Below are 17726 nucleotides of genomic sequence, written 5' to 3'. Positions count from 1 at the left end.
GTGCTCCCAAAAATAAGATCCTGGAACAAAATGCCATTTGTAGGCATCTCCTTCCTTTCCCAGTCCCTAAAGTGCTCACATAACACGGCGTTATTCACTTTCAGGTTTATATACACCCACATTTCTTCTCTCTCACCAATGCAGGATCTGAAAATGAACCACCTCCTTTACTGGTCCCACACTAAGGGTGCCAGAACTTGATGGCTTTTACCTTCCCGATGCCACTGTCCGGGAGTGGCTGATCACGGAGTGAGCCGAGCTACGGCCCACGAGGGGGAGCTTCTCACCTCTTGTGACCTGCCGGAGGGTTTATTGTTTAATATCGTTCAATTTTTGTGCTGGTGAATGCTTTGCCTGTTAAATAAACAGATTTTTTTCCACTTTTCTCCAAGGAAATCTTTTCCCAAATCAGCTGGGGGAGGAGCCACTTGGATTTGCTTTCTAGAGCAATTCAGAAGTTTCCTCCAAAATGTGCCCCAAACCAGGACAGTTGCCTTTCAATAGCTCCGCTAGATGGCAGGGTGCACTTACCAAAGAAGTAAATGTATCGTGGTATTTTTAAACCACAAAATATGCAGATCCAACGTGGAAAAAGTCTTGTCACTGCTCTCAATGTTCGAGGATGGAAAGATTTCACTGACATTACTTTTATTTTCAAACATGTATTCAAACATGAAGTGGCACACACCTTTACTTCTGTCCTTCTCTCTCTTGTGTGAGAGCAATCCTTGAATACATAGTTGTAATCCAAAACCTAATTTTCGGCAGGCCTTCGAAAAATTCACAAAGTTTTTTCCCATGGGAAGGAAAGCATGCAATGCCACCTTCAGGTGGAGGTTACAGGCTGCCCAGGGAGCTGATATCAGGAGACTTTCTGTCCTACCACCTTCCATGTGGGGTCTATTTCTTTGTGAGATCTTTATTGCTAGCAGTATCTAAATGTTGGTGGTGAGCTCTTGCCAGAAAAAAGGAAGGAAGGAAAGCACTTCTCTTCAGTGTTTCTGGTGCAAGGTGCAATCTCCCAATCAAAGAAAGGCAAAACAGGGCAAGGTCAGGGTAGGCAAGGCAATGAGAGTCATGGAAGAAAGCAAGGCAAGGCAAAGACAGGAAAAAAAAGACAGGAAAGCCAAGGTGAAGTGTGACTGACTATGGCAAAGCAAGAAAATGGAGCGGTGGGAAGGGCAAGGGAAGGACATGGAGGTGTAAGTAAGGAAAGGCAAGGTTCAGATGGGAAAGGCAAGGGAAAGGAAGGGCAGACAAAGCTGAGCAAGGCCAGGGACAAAAGTTGCAAGCAAGTCAAGGCAGGAGATGGGCATGCAAGGGAGTGCAAGGGAGAGGTAAGAGGCCAAGGCAGTTCTAGGGATGGCTTTGTCAGGAAAGGAAAGGTAATAAAAGCTGACAGGGAAAACACCAGAAAATTATGTCAAAGGAGGAAAAGGGGTGTTCCTCTGGGAGGGTGACATGGCTGACAGGCAGGCTGAGGTGCCTTCAAATCAACACACGCAGCATGGGCAACAAACAGGAGGAGCTGGAAGCCACTGTGCTGCAAGAAAGTTATCACCTTGCTGCATTGCTGGAACTTGGTGGGATGGACCCCATGACTGGAGTGTCACCACTGATAGCCACAGCCTGCTCAGCAGATAAGGGGAGGAAGGAGAGGTGGAGGATTGCCCTCTACATCAAGAAGTGGATTCCATGTGAGGAGCTGTCTTTGAGGAACAGCCATGAGCAAGGCAAAGGCCTGTAGGTAACAATCAGTGCCCAAGGCAGCAAAGGAACCTTGTGGTTGGTATCTACTACAGGCTGCCTGATGAAGGGGATCCCACTGACAAAGGCTTCTTTCTAAAGCCACAGGAAGCATTGTGCTCTCAGGCTTTTGTCCTGCTGGAGAGCTGCAACCACTGTGCAGTGGAGATCCTTTCTTCACAGATGACTGGAACAGAGTTTCAGTGACCTTTGCAGTTAAGGTGTGTCATATGCAAAGAAATGTTGCTTTTGGCATCACTAGAAATTAATGCCAGCTGTAGATATGAGAAGATCACAAGACTCTTGCTCACTGAATATTCTGAAAGACAGCAGACTGTCTTCAGCAAGATTTAGGACGAGATGCAAAGAGCCACATCTCTTTTCTGGTTAATTTTGTGGCCACAATTTCACTTCTTTTGACTCTTAACATGGATATTCTTAAACCCTACTTGGTCATCCTTTGGTCAGCTCATGAGGTTTTTTTCTTTTTAAAATTGTATTTTCTCAAGGCAGAGAAAATTGCAACTATTTACCTTTGAGTAGAGGAGCATACACAGAGTGCCAGGGTGAAAGATTATTCATACCAACAAGGAAAAGGCAGGCATTGAAGGAGACTGTTGAAGGAGAGGTAAAATCTTAAATGCTAAAATTGAAGACAGAGCACCACTAAGTCAAACAAAAGATTTGTCTATTTGCTTTTAAACTGATACAAACAAGAAAAAGTAAATTATTATAACTACTTTAAATCCAGTAAAAAATGTGCTGAGCTGTGCATTAAGACAAAGGTGGAAGTTTACAAGTTACAAATGCTTAAAACACTTCTTGCTAGGGATAGCATAGCATTGCATCAGGCAGTTTACTAGTCCAACTGTTCTTGAAAGATTTGCATCTCAAAAAGATGAATTCTTAAATTTGACCTATAACGACATACACACAAACAAGCAAAACATTGTCTCCTCTCCTCCCTTTCTCTCTGCTTTCTTGTCATGGACTGTGTGACTAAGGAGAAGCTGAAAGAATCCATGAGTGACAGAGCTCACTCCCATCAATCCTCCCGGATGGAGTGATCAAACTGTAATGGAAAAAACAGGGCTTCACCCTTTAAAGTATATTTTATCCTGCTGAGATCAGCACAAATCTAGGGGATGAAACTGACTTCCCACGGCTGCCATCCAAGCTAGGAAACTGTGACTCAGTACTACCTGCAAATTTTTTGCCTTGAATCCCCAAAGTAATGATGCTCTCTATCTCCATCCCTTAAACTCCTATTCTGTCAGCTTTTCAGTGCTCAGAAATGGACTAGTCAAGATAGCAGTCAGGAAAAAAAGAACAAAATAAACATATTTTATTGTGTAAGTAAGTAGATTTGAGATGGAAATACTAAAAGGTAAGTATATATGGAGCCCCACGCACACAGTTCTCTTTTTACAGTTGCACTTAAGGATTGTACTTCAATTATGGTTACACAGCTATCTTCCCCCCACACACACTGACTGCCCCTTAATATTAGAACCTAATCTGCCACAAAATTACATGAAATAAAACAATCTGAGAAGTATACTTGAGATGACTGTTGTTTACAAAGAAGGTAATTTATAGTATACAATTACTGATAAGGTAGAACAAGAATTCAAAAACTGGACTGCATTACAAAGCATTTCTTCAAACATCCATTTTGGATTATTGCTGTAAGGTACTAATTGGTCTGTTCTAGACTAATTTACAGACATTCATAAAATAGTGAAAAATCCATGCTTTAGAAACCTGGGACATTTCATGCCTTTGTGCTAACAGAACATGAGGATGGAAGTGATTGGCAGTTTTCAATGTAGATTAGTAGCATTTAGAGTTTTTTTTCTGGTTTACTAACTGATTCTTCGTATTTTTTCTCCTTTTTCTCAGGTGATTTTTTATCTTCAGGTGTAGTCCATGGAGGGCTGTGAAACTTCTGTAGAGGTAAAAACCATGGCGTATAGAATACATATATACATAAGCAGAAATAAAAAAAAGTGTGTTAAAATTCCATGGCAATGGAATTGTCCCTAGAAAAGGGTTCTGATCGCTATTAAAGAAAGCATAATTAACAACCTTCACAGTGCAAAACCATACGAGTCTACTGCATACAGCTTCATATCACTGCATATTATATATATATACCAATCGTATATGTATTTAATATTTAATTATTTTGGAAATCTCTCCTACTCCTGCTTCCAGGGCTATAGACATCACACTATCAAATTAAGTGATTTGACTACTAATTCATTTGACTACCAGCTCTTAAAATATTTAATAGTTTGCAAATTGTTACCAGCCAGAAGACATTTGGAACAGATGAACTGCAATCAGATGCAGTCAAAGTCTGAACTAAGTAGTCTTCTCTTTTGAGGCAGAACTTGGTGAAGAATGTGTAAGTATACTTCAAGTAACTGCATTTCACAAGAGCTTTTAGTAAAACCCCACAATTGCTCTGAAAGGGAATACCTGGAAGCTTGTCCCTGTTTCTGCCGCCTTCAAACGAGATGTTGAATCATCACGATTCCCCAAACATGTCTTGGCAACCTGTCAACAGAAATGGCAGAGATAACTACTTCGTATTTTGTCCAAAAACATTCAGTTTTCCAAAAAAAAAAACCCAAAATCACCGGGTCTTCTTTTAAGCCTAGCTGATGCAATGGAACAAAGTTTTCATAGCTGAGCTTATCCCAGCCTCCCATCATCCCTGTCATAGTCTTCAACAATATTGCTGAAGTCTTGTGACAGCCAGTTTGACAGCTTGAAACTAGATACTCATCCAGCTTCTTTACTTCATGCTTAAATCTCATCACCAATAGTGCAGTTTACTTCTACAAGTGGTCCTAGGGAACAGAAAATTAACTACAAGCGTGTTTTATGGGTGAGGAAATAGTAACAAACAGTAGAAAATCAGCATTACAGTTACAACTTCTCTATTACTATTCTCTTGTCTAAACTCTAGATCTCAAAGGTATAATAATCCCTGAATAGAAATATAGAAGTCACTGAATAGAAATATAAAGTCACTGAATAGGGAAATTAGATGACTCTCAAGGTGAAAAATCTTGGTGCTTTAATTGCTGTCATTTTATTCAAGGAATAATGTTATGTTCTTTGCCAATATGCTTTTTAGTATCTGGGAAAACAGAGTTGCACAGCATAAATAAAATTAATTACAAAGTAGATTTTTGAACCAGGGAGATCTCCAGATATGAAATCAGAGATTTACTCAACACTGAAAATTCTACTGTACTTAAATCAAAGTCCCTTCAGGAGTAGGATTAAGGATGTCATAAGAAAAGGAGTTGAAACATGAAATATAGTCAAATATTCATAATACTTGTTCATTACTCTAAAAGGAGTTCATATTACAATTTCTCTACTTTTTTTTTTTTTTGCTCTTAAAAGTGATACATTTAAATGGAGTGAAAATGACAGGGTTTTTATAAAGTTTTAAGTCATCAAGACTCTTTCCAATGCAACAGTGGGGGGGTTTAGTAATGTTTAAGCTACTGAAGTCAGCCTCTGAAATGATGCAGACGGATTTGATGTGGGGAACTCTTTTTCAGATTTTCCCACTCTAGACAGTAGCAAATAAAATTTGGATTCATACAGGGAATAATCAAGGCAGTATTGATTAAAATAAAGTATATTGATAAAGCACCTACTCCTTTTATGACAAAAAAATCAAATAAAACATGTGGTTTATGTCTTAGATAAAGACTAAAAAGTCAGATGACAGAGTAGCAATTTTTAGTAGACTTTTAATACTTTAAAACTATAAGTGTGGTCCTGTCAAAAATTCCATTTAAATTATTTACTCTTAATCTAGATTCAAAAAAGATATTTCATGCTGAATCATCTTCAGAAAAAATGAGGATTTAGGTGACTTCTGGTTGTGCACCTTGAGGACAGAAGATAGTATAGGTCAAACAATCAATAGTATTGCAAAATGTGTAATGAAGAGGATAGAAATAAATACGATAATTTACATATCCAGAATTTTCTCTGACTGTACATACTAGAACATGAAATCAGGTAACCTATTTCACCAAGACAGTTTATAGGAGATAGGAAGCAAAAAATATGAATTGCATTAATAAAGCTAAAGGTCAACTTCTTGAGACATATGCAAAGGAAGAAAAAAAAAAATCAGGTCTGCTTTAGAGGAAATAACAGCAAATGATAAAACAATGCTTTTTGAGTGAGTAGTCTTGCATACTCTTTTCACAGACCAGGTAAAAAAGGCTATCTTGATAGGAAAAGAGCAATAAAGACTTATGTCTGTAGTATTTCATATTTGTTCACTCAGAGATCTTTTCTTTTTAGTAGCACACCATATGTTGGGGAAAGACGGTAGGGACTTTTTCTTAACAATGTCTTTATGATGTTAAAGCACAACATATTAATTACTGACTCCTTGTCACTGGGAATCATTGTGTATCACTACCAAACAAATTACAGACTGAAGAACAACAGCTCAACAGCCAGGATTGTAACCAGTGCCCATGGATGAGGTGTTAAACAGACAGACAGACACAGGACTGGGTTTAACAGAACCCAAACTGAATGCCATCCACATAAGACCTCAGGCTTATATATAAACACATACATACACACACCCCCATGTGTGTATCTATGTGCTTTTATGTGTATATATAAATGCATATATAAACAACATACAAATAAACACATGTATCTTTGTGTCCCTCAGCTAAAGATCAGCCTCTACTAAAAGTACTCTACATTTCATCAAGCCTTACACAACTTTTCTGAGGAATAACTAACCTCTAGTCATAATCTAAACAGAGTTCACTCCAATTTCATAATTTTACATGCTTTTCTTCCCCTCCTTCAAATTTTATTAACAACTGAAGTTTCCTTTACCTTTAGATATTAAGAAATGTGCAACAGCAAAGTAAGCACTCTTATGGTTATGTAATTTCTCCTTGTTCTGTGGAGGATGTGGCAGAAGGGAGGTAACCTATAACTGAACAAACTTTTAACACCTTTGTGATAAATGGATACTGTATAATTTTAAAAAATATATATTGTATACCAAATTATGTAAGCTTTTTTTCCCAGAATTTTCTTCACACTGTCATGATCACTTAACAGCAAATTACTCAGTTACCTCCACAGGATTTTGTTTTATCTCAATATCTAACAATATATTCAATATATATTGAATATTTTTATATATATATATATATATTTATATATTTATATATTTATATATTTCACCTGCAAATTAGTCAGAGTATCACTATACTTTTTGAACTATTGAGCAGAAAATCCTCAGCAGTCAGAGTAGACTCTCACAACAAAATTTGTCTCGCTCATTTTTTCTGGGTTTTTTTTTTTCCTGTTCTATTTGTATCTTTATAATTACAGCCACAATCCATGCATTTGAGATTTCTGTGAAGAGCTGTTTGACTGAGTGTATTGTCTCAGTAAAAGCACCAGATTTAGTTTTCTGTCAGAACTATCACAAGAAAAACACAGCTTACAGCTTTTCTAGACTGGCAGTGAACGATATCACAGCCTTTCAATTACTATGCTGTCATGTCTTGCATCTCCCCAAAGGCTTTGCCTTGTTAAACAAAGCATCTGTGAAGGCTGTGCCTGATTATTAGAAATAAATAAATTAGTATTAAAAATAATGATATGTAAACAAGGGGTTTGGATCTCACTATAATGCAGGCAACACTTCACCCAGGAACAAATAAAGTTTTGAAATGGTGAAACATCAAATGGCACCACTTTCCACCACTGCTCTTCCTGCAACAGCTCTACCAGTTCCATTAGGCAGTTTTGAACAGAAACCTTGATAATATATACGCACAGATTGGCAGCAAAGAGCATTTGCTCCTCAGCACTTTGATACAGAACACAGTGGGTGTATAAATTAATATATCTGCCATCCTGAGTAGGAAAAGTGCCACTGACAGTCACCTAAAGCATTCATGCTTTCATCCAACCTAGATTAGGCCTTATTTTTGAGGTGAGCTAATCTTACGTCTTGAGAATCGCACTCCTGGGTGCTTTGATTTTCTTCCTTTTTTGAGGCCACATGGAAATTCTCTTTCTCTGCTGAGACATTTTGCCAGACCTGAAAAATATAAAATAATAATTTAAAAAATTATTATAATTGTGATAAAATTTCAAATAAGCTAGATCTGAAAATTCAGGATAACAATGAAAAACCAAGAGGTCCGTCAAATTTAAGAATCTTATGGCAAAATATAGAAATAATTTCATCTCCAAACAAACAAGTCTTATTCAGGCCTTGAACATGAAAAATGAATGAATAAATCTTTGGCTTCCTGAGACTTTACACATCTAGAATAAAATAAAAAATGGAATAAATAACAATCAAGATGGCAAGTAAACTGTGGTTTACATTCTGCATAGGAATAGAAAAACTTTAGAAATACACTGTAATAAAATTTAAGAAATGAATAAATATCCAACTGCAAAACACAGGTTGCACATCATTTGTACAATACAAACTGTATAGCAGCAGGATAAACCTAGACAACCTGGACTTTCATTTGTATTATGTTTGCATCATAAGCTATGATATCTATCCCATTAGTATTTTACATTTCTCTAGACCTCCTTCCATTTGGGAAAAAAAAAAAGAGTTGAGAAAAAAAAAATAAACCAAGCACCAAAACTTCTTCAATAAATAATAAATACATTTTAATCTCTAAATGATGTATCTGGACACAGGCTAGATCCAAGATTAGCATGGTGATACAGTACACTAAATATACTGCAAATATCTAGGCACAGTATAATTGTCTGCAGCTGAAGGGTCACCTTGGCCAAGTTAAATTGCTGCTGGTATTTATGTAATGCTTTTACTGCCTTTCAACAGGATTTTATGCAAGTCAATACCTATTTAAAAAAGCTAGGCAATGTGCTTCTGCTATTTTTGCCTCTAAATTCACACAGAAACAATTTTATGCAACTCTACAGAGGCTAGTTTAATCTTAAAAATCATGCGTTTGTGACAATTTTTCACTTTTTCCTTCCACTTGATCTGCAGTGGGAGTTAGACTTTAAACTTTTCTGTCTACCCTTGTGATTTTCTAGGGGATGTTCTGCCATAGCCTGACAGAAATATGAAGGAAGATAAAGCATGGAAGCACAAAAATCACACTTTTTTCCTCCCAAATGTCTCATGATTCAGAGATACAACTATTGCTATTGTGACAGTCCAAACTATTGTGTTACATTCACAACTGGAAATGGTGAGGAATGTCTGTCTGTCTATCTATCTATTTATCTATCTATTTCTCTCTCTCTCTCTCTATATATATATACACATATACAATATGTTTATTTGAAAACACATTTTTCTGCTTTTCTCTGTTGGATTCAATGAGCAGCTAAGAAAATTCTGACCCAGGGAAGAGGCATCTCTAATCTAACATTCATTGCTTAAAACAGTTTCAAAATATTGGTGTTAGTGAAATGACTGAATAACTTTCCTCTTATTAATTTTTCTTCCTAAAATTAATAGCTGTGTCCAAAAATTCATGACAGGTTTGTTGTTGGTAGAGGGACAGATTTTCTTCATGCTGTGTGAGAGTCATTGCTGTTTGCTGTACAAGCACAGAGAAACTGCTATATAGAAGCAAAGCAAAACAGATTGTTGTGAAATTTCAGTGCTAATTCAAAGCCAGACTATTTGATCAGAAAGAAAATAATACAAAAATCAGTACAGATATGTAAAGATAGTAAGAATCCTAAAAACATACAGGTAACCATTGGTATTTCTCATTCTAATTGCACTTAACTGGTCATAGATCTGGGAAACAATGAATAATAATAAAAAATACCTTTCATTTAGACCAGGAGTAAAGATCTTGCAATTAAAATGCAGAATAAGCATCCTATTTGAAGCCAGAATAATTTTAATTTCACCTGGTGACTGAAATTTCAGTTACAGACATTCCTACATGACAAAATTTATGCCAAGGAGTTGAAGAAGAAATTTTGTGTTTTCAAGAAGAAACAGAATGTATATATTTAAACACATATAGACTTCACATCAGGAGCTAAAATATGGGAGAGGTGACACATAAAAATTCTAAGTCTTAAATGAACATATCATGAACTAAATGTAGCTTCACTGTAAAAGGAAGTAAAGAAACTGAAGGTATTTAGGCAAAAATCTTTTAGGTACTTCACAGATGTTTAAAGATGGGTGCAGAAATTTTAGATCCTATTATAAAACCTCAAAATCTATATTTGTATTCCCATAAATACTATTTTTTAAAAGCCATTCAACAAAATATATATATAGGCATAGTACTCCTAGGACCCCTTAAGTGATTAGTGAAATATTAAGCAAGTAGTTGTCATTATAAAATCTTAAATGAATGAGGAAAATGAAATAAAAATGTAGGACTATAATCAGAATACCTCAAGTTTTAATATCTCTAGCTTTCAAACCCTTCCCTTGTTCTTGATTCTGTGCTTAATGATTCCTCTGGTAAATATGAAAAGTGAAAGGCAGTCTAAACTCAGATTTCATTAAGATAGTGACAATTTTCATTATAAACAGCTGGCAGGGTTTACAAGAGAAAGAGGCAGCTGTTGGACATAGTGTTTACTAAGGTGTTTATTTCAACACTGTTTCTTTAATCCCATTTTTCCTAGTAACTCTGGCTGTGTTTTTTGGCTTGACACTTGATGTGTCCTTTTTCTTCAATGTTTTTGGCTGTTGCCTGGATTACATGCCAGTGCGTAATTTGCCAGGGCTGCACTGAATTCAGTGGTGATATATTGGCTTGACAGGGAAAGAAATTTCTATGCAGGCTGTAAAACATAAAAACTGCATCATTCCATGTGTTTGGAAAGAGCTTGACTCACCTGTTTAAATAATAGATAGTAATGGGGTGGACAGCAAAGTCAGGCGGCACTAAGAGTAGTCAGCAATGATGATACAGTATCAGATGATAAATTATTCCCTAAGGAAATTTACTGTCCTGTAAAATTTTATCTGTTCAGCTCTTTAATATCTAAAATCCAAAATATGCTTAAGGTTAATAGTGAATAAGGGATGGTTAGAATTCTGTCTAGCTGACTGGATTTCAGTTACCTAGTCATTTTTCTTCCATTTGTTTCTTTTTCCATAATGAATGTCCATGTACTAACAGGCAAAATCTGGACTTCTGTTACACTGGGTATCAGCATGGAAAATAGGAAAGGTCTGCACATTTATAGCTCCTTTTTTGCTGAATTTCTGCCACTGAGGTCGTGAAAGCATTATCTAGGAGTTTTTATACAAGTGGTAAAATGGTAGAATAAACTTTCAAGGTGCATACATCAAAAATTGTATAGATAATTTTTGTGGCAAATATTATGCCGGGTGAGACAAGATGTCCACAGGGGTTTCTTTTGTCCTTAATGTGTATGATGACATTAAAAATCCAGAGCATAAAACAACTATCAGGGATTCCAAATTCTGGCATCAGAGAGTGAAGGTAGAAAGCAAACCTTTTTTTAGTGGCTTGCCTATGAACACTTATGTCTAATGCCAGAATAAAGTTAGCTCATTTTATATGGATCATTTCAGATTTCTTCTAATAATCATTTGCTTAGCAGTAACTCTAGATGTCTTTTTAAAATTTATCTGTAGCTAAAACACAAAGAAAATAGAATTAGGTTTGAAATAGAATCAGGTTTGAAAACATACCATTTTGTTGAATACTCAAGCATATAATAAATATTATTACTAGATTAAAAAAAACTTGTTATTAAGTTTTTATAAGTCAATTACTTAGATTATATTTAATCCTGTAATTTCAAATTCCCTTATTAATAGCTACATTTTTAGATCATTTTTAGTTTTAGAGTGGGCAAGTTCAAATACCTAGTACTTTTTAGAGGCAAAGCTCAAGGATTGCTAGAGATATGGGTATATGCTCTTGCAAATATATGTATATATAAACTACATGTATAAATACACATATTGCTTCATTTTTCCACCACTCCTGAAGTGTTAAAAGAGGCACCCTTCATGTAGGGAAAGGAACTTTCTTTTCTATAACTATTAAGATACTTGGCATCTTCAGCTGCGTGTGGGAGGTTGATGTTATAATACTTAAGAAACTGAAACCACCAAATAAACACATTCACTCAACAACACTCTTCATTTCCTACAGCCATCATAACGGAAAAATCAATTATCCACGGGGTAATGAACACTGTGTTACATTACTGACACTCAGAGCAGCAATAATACCCACCACACCAGAATATATTCACAGGCAATTACAGCCTTCCCAAATGAATGAAACAGCTATTCAAGTTACAGACATGAACATCTCTGTTTCCAGGAAGACAAAGCCAAAGATGCTCAATCCTGGACGAGGTACAGACCCCAGGAAGAGCAGCTTGGTGAATCTGGAACCCTTCTGAACCATGACCTGAACTCCATAAATGGGGTCACTTGGAAAAGGGCTTTTCCTTTTGAGGATTGACTTTTCTTCCACAATTCTGCTTGAAAAGAGGCTTTTTATTGATTTAAGTCTGGTAAAGGAAACTTTTAAAAAAAATCCTTCTACTTGCCTGTGTGAAAAATGCCTATTTTATGATTGGCTTTTGGCAAATATTGAAATGAATATTATATGTGTTGTGTTAGAAAGTGATGCTGTACTAATTCTCTTAAGTAGTGTGTTAAATATAGTTTTAGGTTATAAAAATGTTAAAATAGAAACTGTGCTATGTAAGATACTTTTTTTAAAGAAAGGACTCGCAGTGAGACAGCAGCCACAGGACACCTGAATCTTTCAGAGAAAGAGAATTTATTGCTCCATTATCAGAAGAAATGAACTTCTTCCTGCCTTGCTCAGCCCTGAAGATGCCATCAGGATTCAGAGGAAGAAGCTGACACTGCCCAGACAGAATCCTGTGTTTGAATGGAATTTATGCATCATGGATGAGGTGTATGAATATGCAACAGGCTGTTGCTTTTAAGGGTTAATCCTCTGTTAATGTGGGTCCTTTTTCAGGCTTATTTTGCCCGAAAAGGTACCTGGACTGTCCATAACTCTTCGTTTTTATTGTCTCATATTGTCCTAATCCAAATTGTCCAAATTATTATTACTCTAACTATATTGCTATTTTTATAACCACTTTATTATTATTAAACTTTTAAAATTTTAAGAACAAGTGATTGGCGTTTTTCAGACCTGTTTATTTAAGTCCCTTCTAAACAGTTGCACTTATAAAAAATTACCTGGCAATATAATAACATGACAACAGTTCCACCAACAGAGATATGGACTATTGTCTTTCAAAAGATATGAGAGAAAAAGGCTCTCTTTTGACTTTCAAGGATTTGAACCAAAATACACTTAATGTTAGAAGTTTTTTGTTGCAAATGAATGTCTGCTTTTCTATTATATGAGAGCAAATTCCTTCATACTAAATGACATTTAATTTATTATTTTTTATGTTGTATTTTATCTATTATTGTTCTAGCATAAAATAATAAATGTAGAAAAAGGGGGAGATTTACCATTTTGGAAGATGATGGGATTCCAGGTGTAAGGCAGTAAGTAGTATTTTACATTGCTCAGGGCTAAACTGAACTTAAATGGCTTGGAGTTAATCACTAGTTCATTCCTCAATTCTTATGCCTTATGATTCAATGCAATACTTCTAATCAACTTACTAGAAAATTCCTAATAATGGCCAAAATGCTCAATGAATAGTTTCTTTACAAATATTTTCCAAACCACATCTTTGCTCAAGTCAAAGAAAAGGATCTTAACTGCTTTAACATGAAACAATTTTAACTTTCTCCAATGTTTCCCACTTGGCTGCCTATACACATATCAAGGCAAACTTTGTAAGATTAATAATATATATTTTATAAAGGATACATGCATTAATAATTTTCAAATAAATCTTCAATATATCTGTGGTTAGCAAAATTCCCTTGGGAGTACTTTCAAAATTACATTCTATTTTGTAAACCACTTAAAAATGATCTGTTAGCTCCTCTGCACATTTTCTGTGTTCATTTACGCAGAATATCCATAGAAAAAATTGCTAATATTAAACACAAAAAAAGGAAATGGGGTTACTAATGTGCAATTGCAAAGACACATAAATTCAGTCTTACTGTCATTGCTCACATGCACATATTTTTTAACAGAACATGTAACAAACACATCACCTAGGAAAGTCACAAGATGAAAAATAAATTACTATTTTTCTGCTAAATGCAACTTCAACTAAAATTAGAAATAGTGCACATTTTATCCATCATCCCCGCTGTCACCCGGCAAAAGAAAAAAAAACCCAGAAACTTTAAAAAAAATCACTTGATGTGAGTAGGTGAGGAAAGATCTATCTAAAATAATAACATCTGAAAAGTAATTAAGGGCAAGATCTTGTCTGTTCCTGATAGAGCAAAAGCTTGTCCAGAAATGTGCTGAGCATCACAGCAAGCTTGAGGCTGCTCCAGTCTGGGGTCCTGGCTTTAGACTGAAGCAAAATTAGGTAAACTGGATGGATGTATGCTGTAAATGCTAATCCACAGCTCCATGTGAGACCATTCACCATCCCTAACAATCTGGATATTGATGTTATGTAAAACATTTCTTGAGAAATTTAAATTTTGTATATACGTATACCTTTTCAACCACTATCAAGCAGTAATCCACAGTATTTTGAGACATATGTAACAGATTATGGGAGACTTTATTGAAACATCTGTGAGGTAAATAGTTAATTAAAAAAGGATATTTGGAGTGAGAATATAGAATAATTTTCATTTACAGGCAAACAGATCTGCAGTTAACAGCCACAGAACGCGCAGCAATAAACAATTAACAGTTACCTCTTTAACCCATTAGCACATTGCTAATTTCAGAGTTGAACCCTGGGGTAATGGGCTACACTTACACTCTGCAACAAAGAGGAGTGAGGTCGAATAGTTAATGAAATTAAGATAAAGATCATGCCACTAAAACTTGAAGGAAATGGAAATTGTGTGTATGTGTGTGTTGGGGTGGGCTTTTACAGACTAAATAAGAGATACCAGGTACTTATTTCCATTTCCCTTGATTGTATTCAGCTGAAGAAAAAAAAAGCCCTCTAAAGCTAATTTACTATCAATATAATGTACAAATAATGAAGACTTCTGTAGAGTAAGTAATAAACCCAAAGAGCTTTAGGTTTCAATTTCATGGTCTCTGATGTTAAACATTTTTCCAGCATGTATTAAAATTTTATTAAAAATTAGGAACAGAAGAAAAAGGGCTGTAGGAAAAGTTCTGTGCAATAAGGCAACAGCAAAAACATAATCTAATGTAAATTTCAGAAATAAAAGATATGAGCAGGAGTTGCCATAACCTAGTGAACCACCATTAACATTAATACAGGATTATAGCTGCCATCTAGATGATCATAATGAGAATAAAACTCCATTAGCCCAAAGGCAGCTATGAAAACTAGAATAGGAGAGACTTACATAAATAAATAAGTCACGCTATGCATGCATTTGGAATTAAATCAACTTCTATCCATTTAAAAACAAAATTCTTTCTCCATTAGCCTTACAGACACTCCCAGTACCTGACATTTTTGAGGTAAGTATCATAGGAGACATGTAATCCTTTCTCTTGGAAATTAAATCCTAAAACAATCGATGGCATCATTTTTCAATGCCATTTTAGTCTTCTAATGTATATGCATTAGGAAAGGCTTCTATGATTGCATGTCATTACTGCACAGTATAGAACGTGTCTGACTCTACATTCACTTATTGCCTTTTCGTTCTTTTTAATTACAGATTTCTAATCCCCTGGTCAAACACAATGATCTACAGGTCACTGAAACTGCAGGCTTTGGGGATATCATTAACTGAGGCAGAAGTAAAGTTGGAGGCAACAGAAGTTGGTAAGTTCTGAGGAACCAGCAGCTGACTCCAAATGGAGCACAAACCCACACACTGCCCTCAATGCTCCAGCTGGTCACTTACAGCTGGCCACAGACAGAAACACAGGAAAACTGAGTAGGAAAGGACCTCTAAGATCAAGTCAAACCACCACCAAACCATATCTAGATGTTTTTTATATTATATATCTAATATAAAACCACATATATAATATTTTGTGCCAGTTAGATTTTCCTTCTGATAAAGTTATGAGGTCACATGTTATTTTTACCCCCAACTGTGAGCATACAACTATTTTCAAATAATAACCCGAATTACAGAATTACTGAATCACAGAATTAACTAGGTTGGAAAAGACCTTTGGAATCATCAAGCCCCATTGCATTCAGCCTGTATTTTCTCCATTGATACAAGGAATCTGATGTGGCATCACAGGTTGTCTTTCAACCTATGCTATGTACAATATGGGAATGGGTGCTATTGTTTGCTGTTTGAAATTCAAGTGCATTTTCACTCTTAGAATAGTGCAGCTCACAAAATACACAAAGCCTGCAGTGTATTTTGGGTGTTTATAAACAAGAAATTAATTTGGGGAATACATGGAACAATGTTTTTGCATTAGGAAAATATAAAAACACAGAAAGATAAAACTCTCATGGTTAAGGATTAATGATCTGCCTTCTGGTTATGCTTGATTTTAGTTGTGTCACTGAGCTTGTATGCACAGAGCCCTAAATCCATTTGTCACTGTGTACTTTTGGCACCAGTGTTGTGTTGTGACAGGTACATGACAGGCAAAATGGCTTGGAACTGAAATATTAGTGCCAATTAACATGGTAAATTCTGTGTTTTATATTCTTATTCTGCAAATATTCGTTTATTGAAGACAGGTCAAAAAGCAGACCTCAGACTTATACTGCTTTTGATCACTTTAAGATGACTTTTCCTTGATTTAAGTGTAATAATTTCTCATTACTACACAATTTTCCAGATTAATGAACTATCTAGAACAACAACTTTATTTTGCACCAATCCAGGCACTTAATAATGCCCTGCTTTGCACACGTTTTTAAACCTAATTTATTCTTTTGCATATCATATTCTCTAGAAAAAACAAAATGCCCAAGTACTTTCTTTTCAAGAAATGTGGCAACTTTCTTTCCTAGTTATCCTTTCTACACCAGGTTCTTTTGCTTAATATCTGTAACAAACTCTCAGGTGTCACAATTACCAATGATGAATACAAATATACAACCTACTTATTTGGAACTTTTTTTTTAAATGAGGAAGCAACCCCATCCCAGGGATAAATGCCCCCACATGGTACAGCTATCATACACTCTATGATTTATCCTTCCATGGGTTTAAACTAAGTTTGCCATTTTAGAAAGTAATTTTTAGGCTGGAAGACAACAATTTTAAGATATTTACCAGAAAAATTATCATTTGTTGCCTGAAGGTGAAAGTGCTGCTTCTCAGACATGACAAGATGTGTAAGTGCTGCCCATCTTAAGTTCCCACTTTTATGTATGATAACACATTTAATTAATCACACACATTTATATTCTTCCCAAATACTAGCCTGCTGTACCAAAATATTTATGCAAATCTAATAACAAGGAAATAGAGAGCTATGCATCTTTATTTAAGAGTTAATTTGTGTTTGTCAAAGGGAAAAAAAAGCCAAGGAGAAGATATATAAGAAAGGGTGTCATAATAAAAAAACACCTATACAGCTCAACTGCAGAGGGTGACTATGATTCTTTAACAACTTTTTTCATAGTAGCAGATTTCATTATTTTTATAATCACAGATAATACACAGATCTTTAATAATGAGGTGTCAATGTGTGGAAGAAGAGGTCTGCAGACCATTATTCTTTCAGACATTTTCATGGCACATGCCAAGTGCAGAGAAATATGAGAACTGCCCATTAGGAGGCAGATTAACTTATTCAAGCACTTCTGGATACAGAGGACTAGAGGCTGGTTTCTCAAAGGCTACAGCACAGAAGTAGTGACACATTTTTCCAAGTACA

General features: G+C 35.6%; 1 protein-coding gene across 1 annotated transcript in view; it reads right to left on the bottom strand.

Moving 5' to 3' along the window:
- Positions 1 to 3061: 3061 nt before the first annotated feature.
- LUZP2 (leucine zipper protein 2) overlaps positions 3062 to 17726 on the bottom strand; it is an 88943-nt gene continuing 74278 nt past the window's right edge. The window contains exons 11-13 of the mRNA XM_059474298.1: positions 7781 to 7873; positions 4231 to 4308; positions 3062 to 3694 (exon numbers count right to left, since the gene is read on the bottom strand). Of these exons, the coding sequence (XP_059330281.1) occupies positions 3590 to 3694; positions 4231 to 4308; positions 7781 to 7873 (276 nt within the window). The 3' untranslated portion in view covers positions 3062 to 3589. The remainder of the gene's footprint in view (positions 3695 to 4230; positions 4309 to 7780; positions 7874 to 17726) is intronic.

Source organism: Ammospiza nelsoni, chromosome 6 (genome assembly GCF_027579445.1).
Source record: "Ammospiza nelsoni isolate bAmmNel1 chromosome 6, bAmmNel1.pri, whole genome shotgun sequence".
Taxonomy (NCBI): domain Eukaryota; kingdom Metazoa; phylum Chordata; class Aves; order Passeriformes; family Passerellidae; genus Ammospiza; species Ammospiza nelsoni.
Note: the sequence above shows the minus strand (reverse complement) of the source record. Positions and strands in the feature narration are given on the sequence as shown.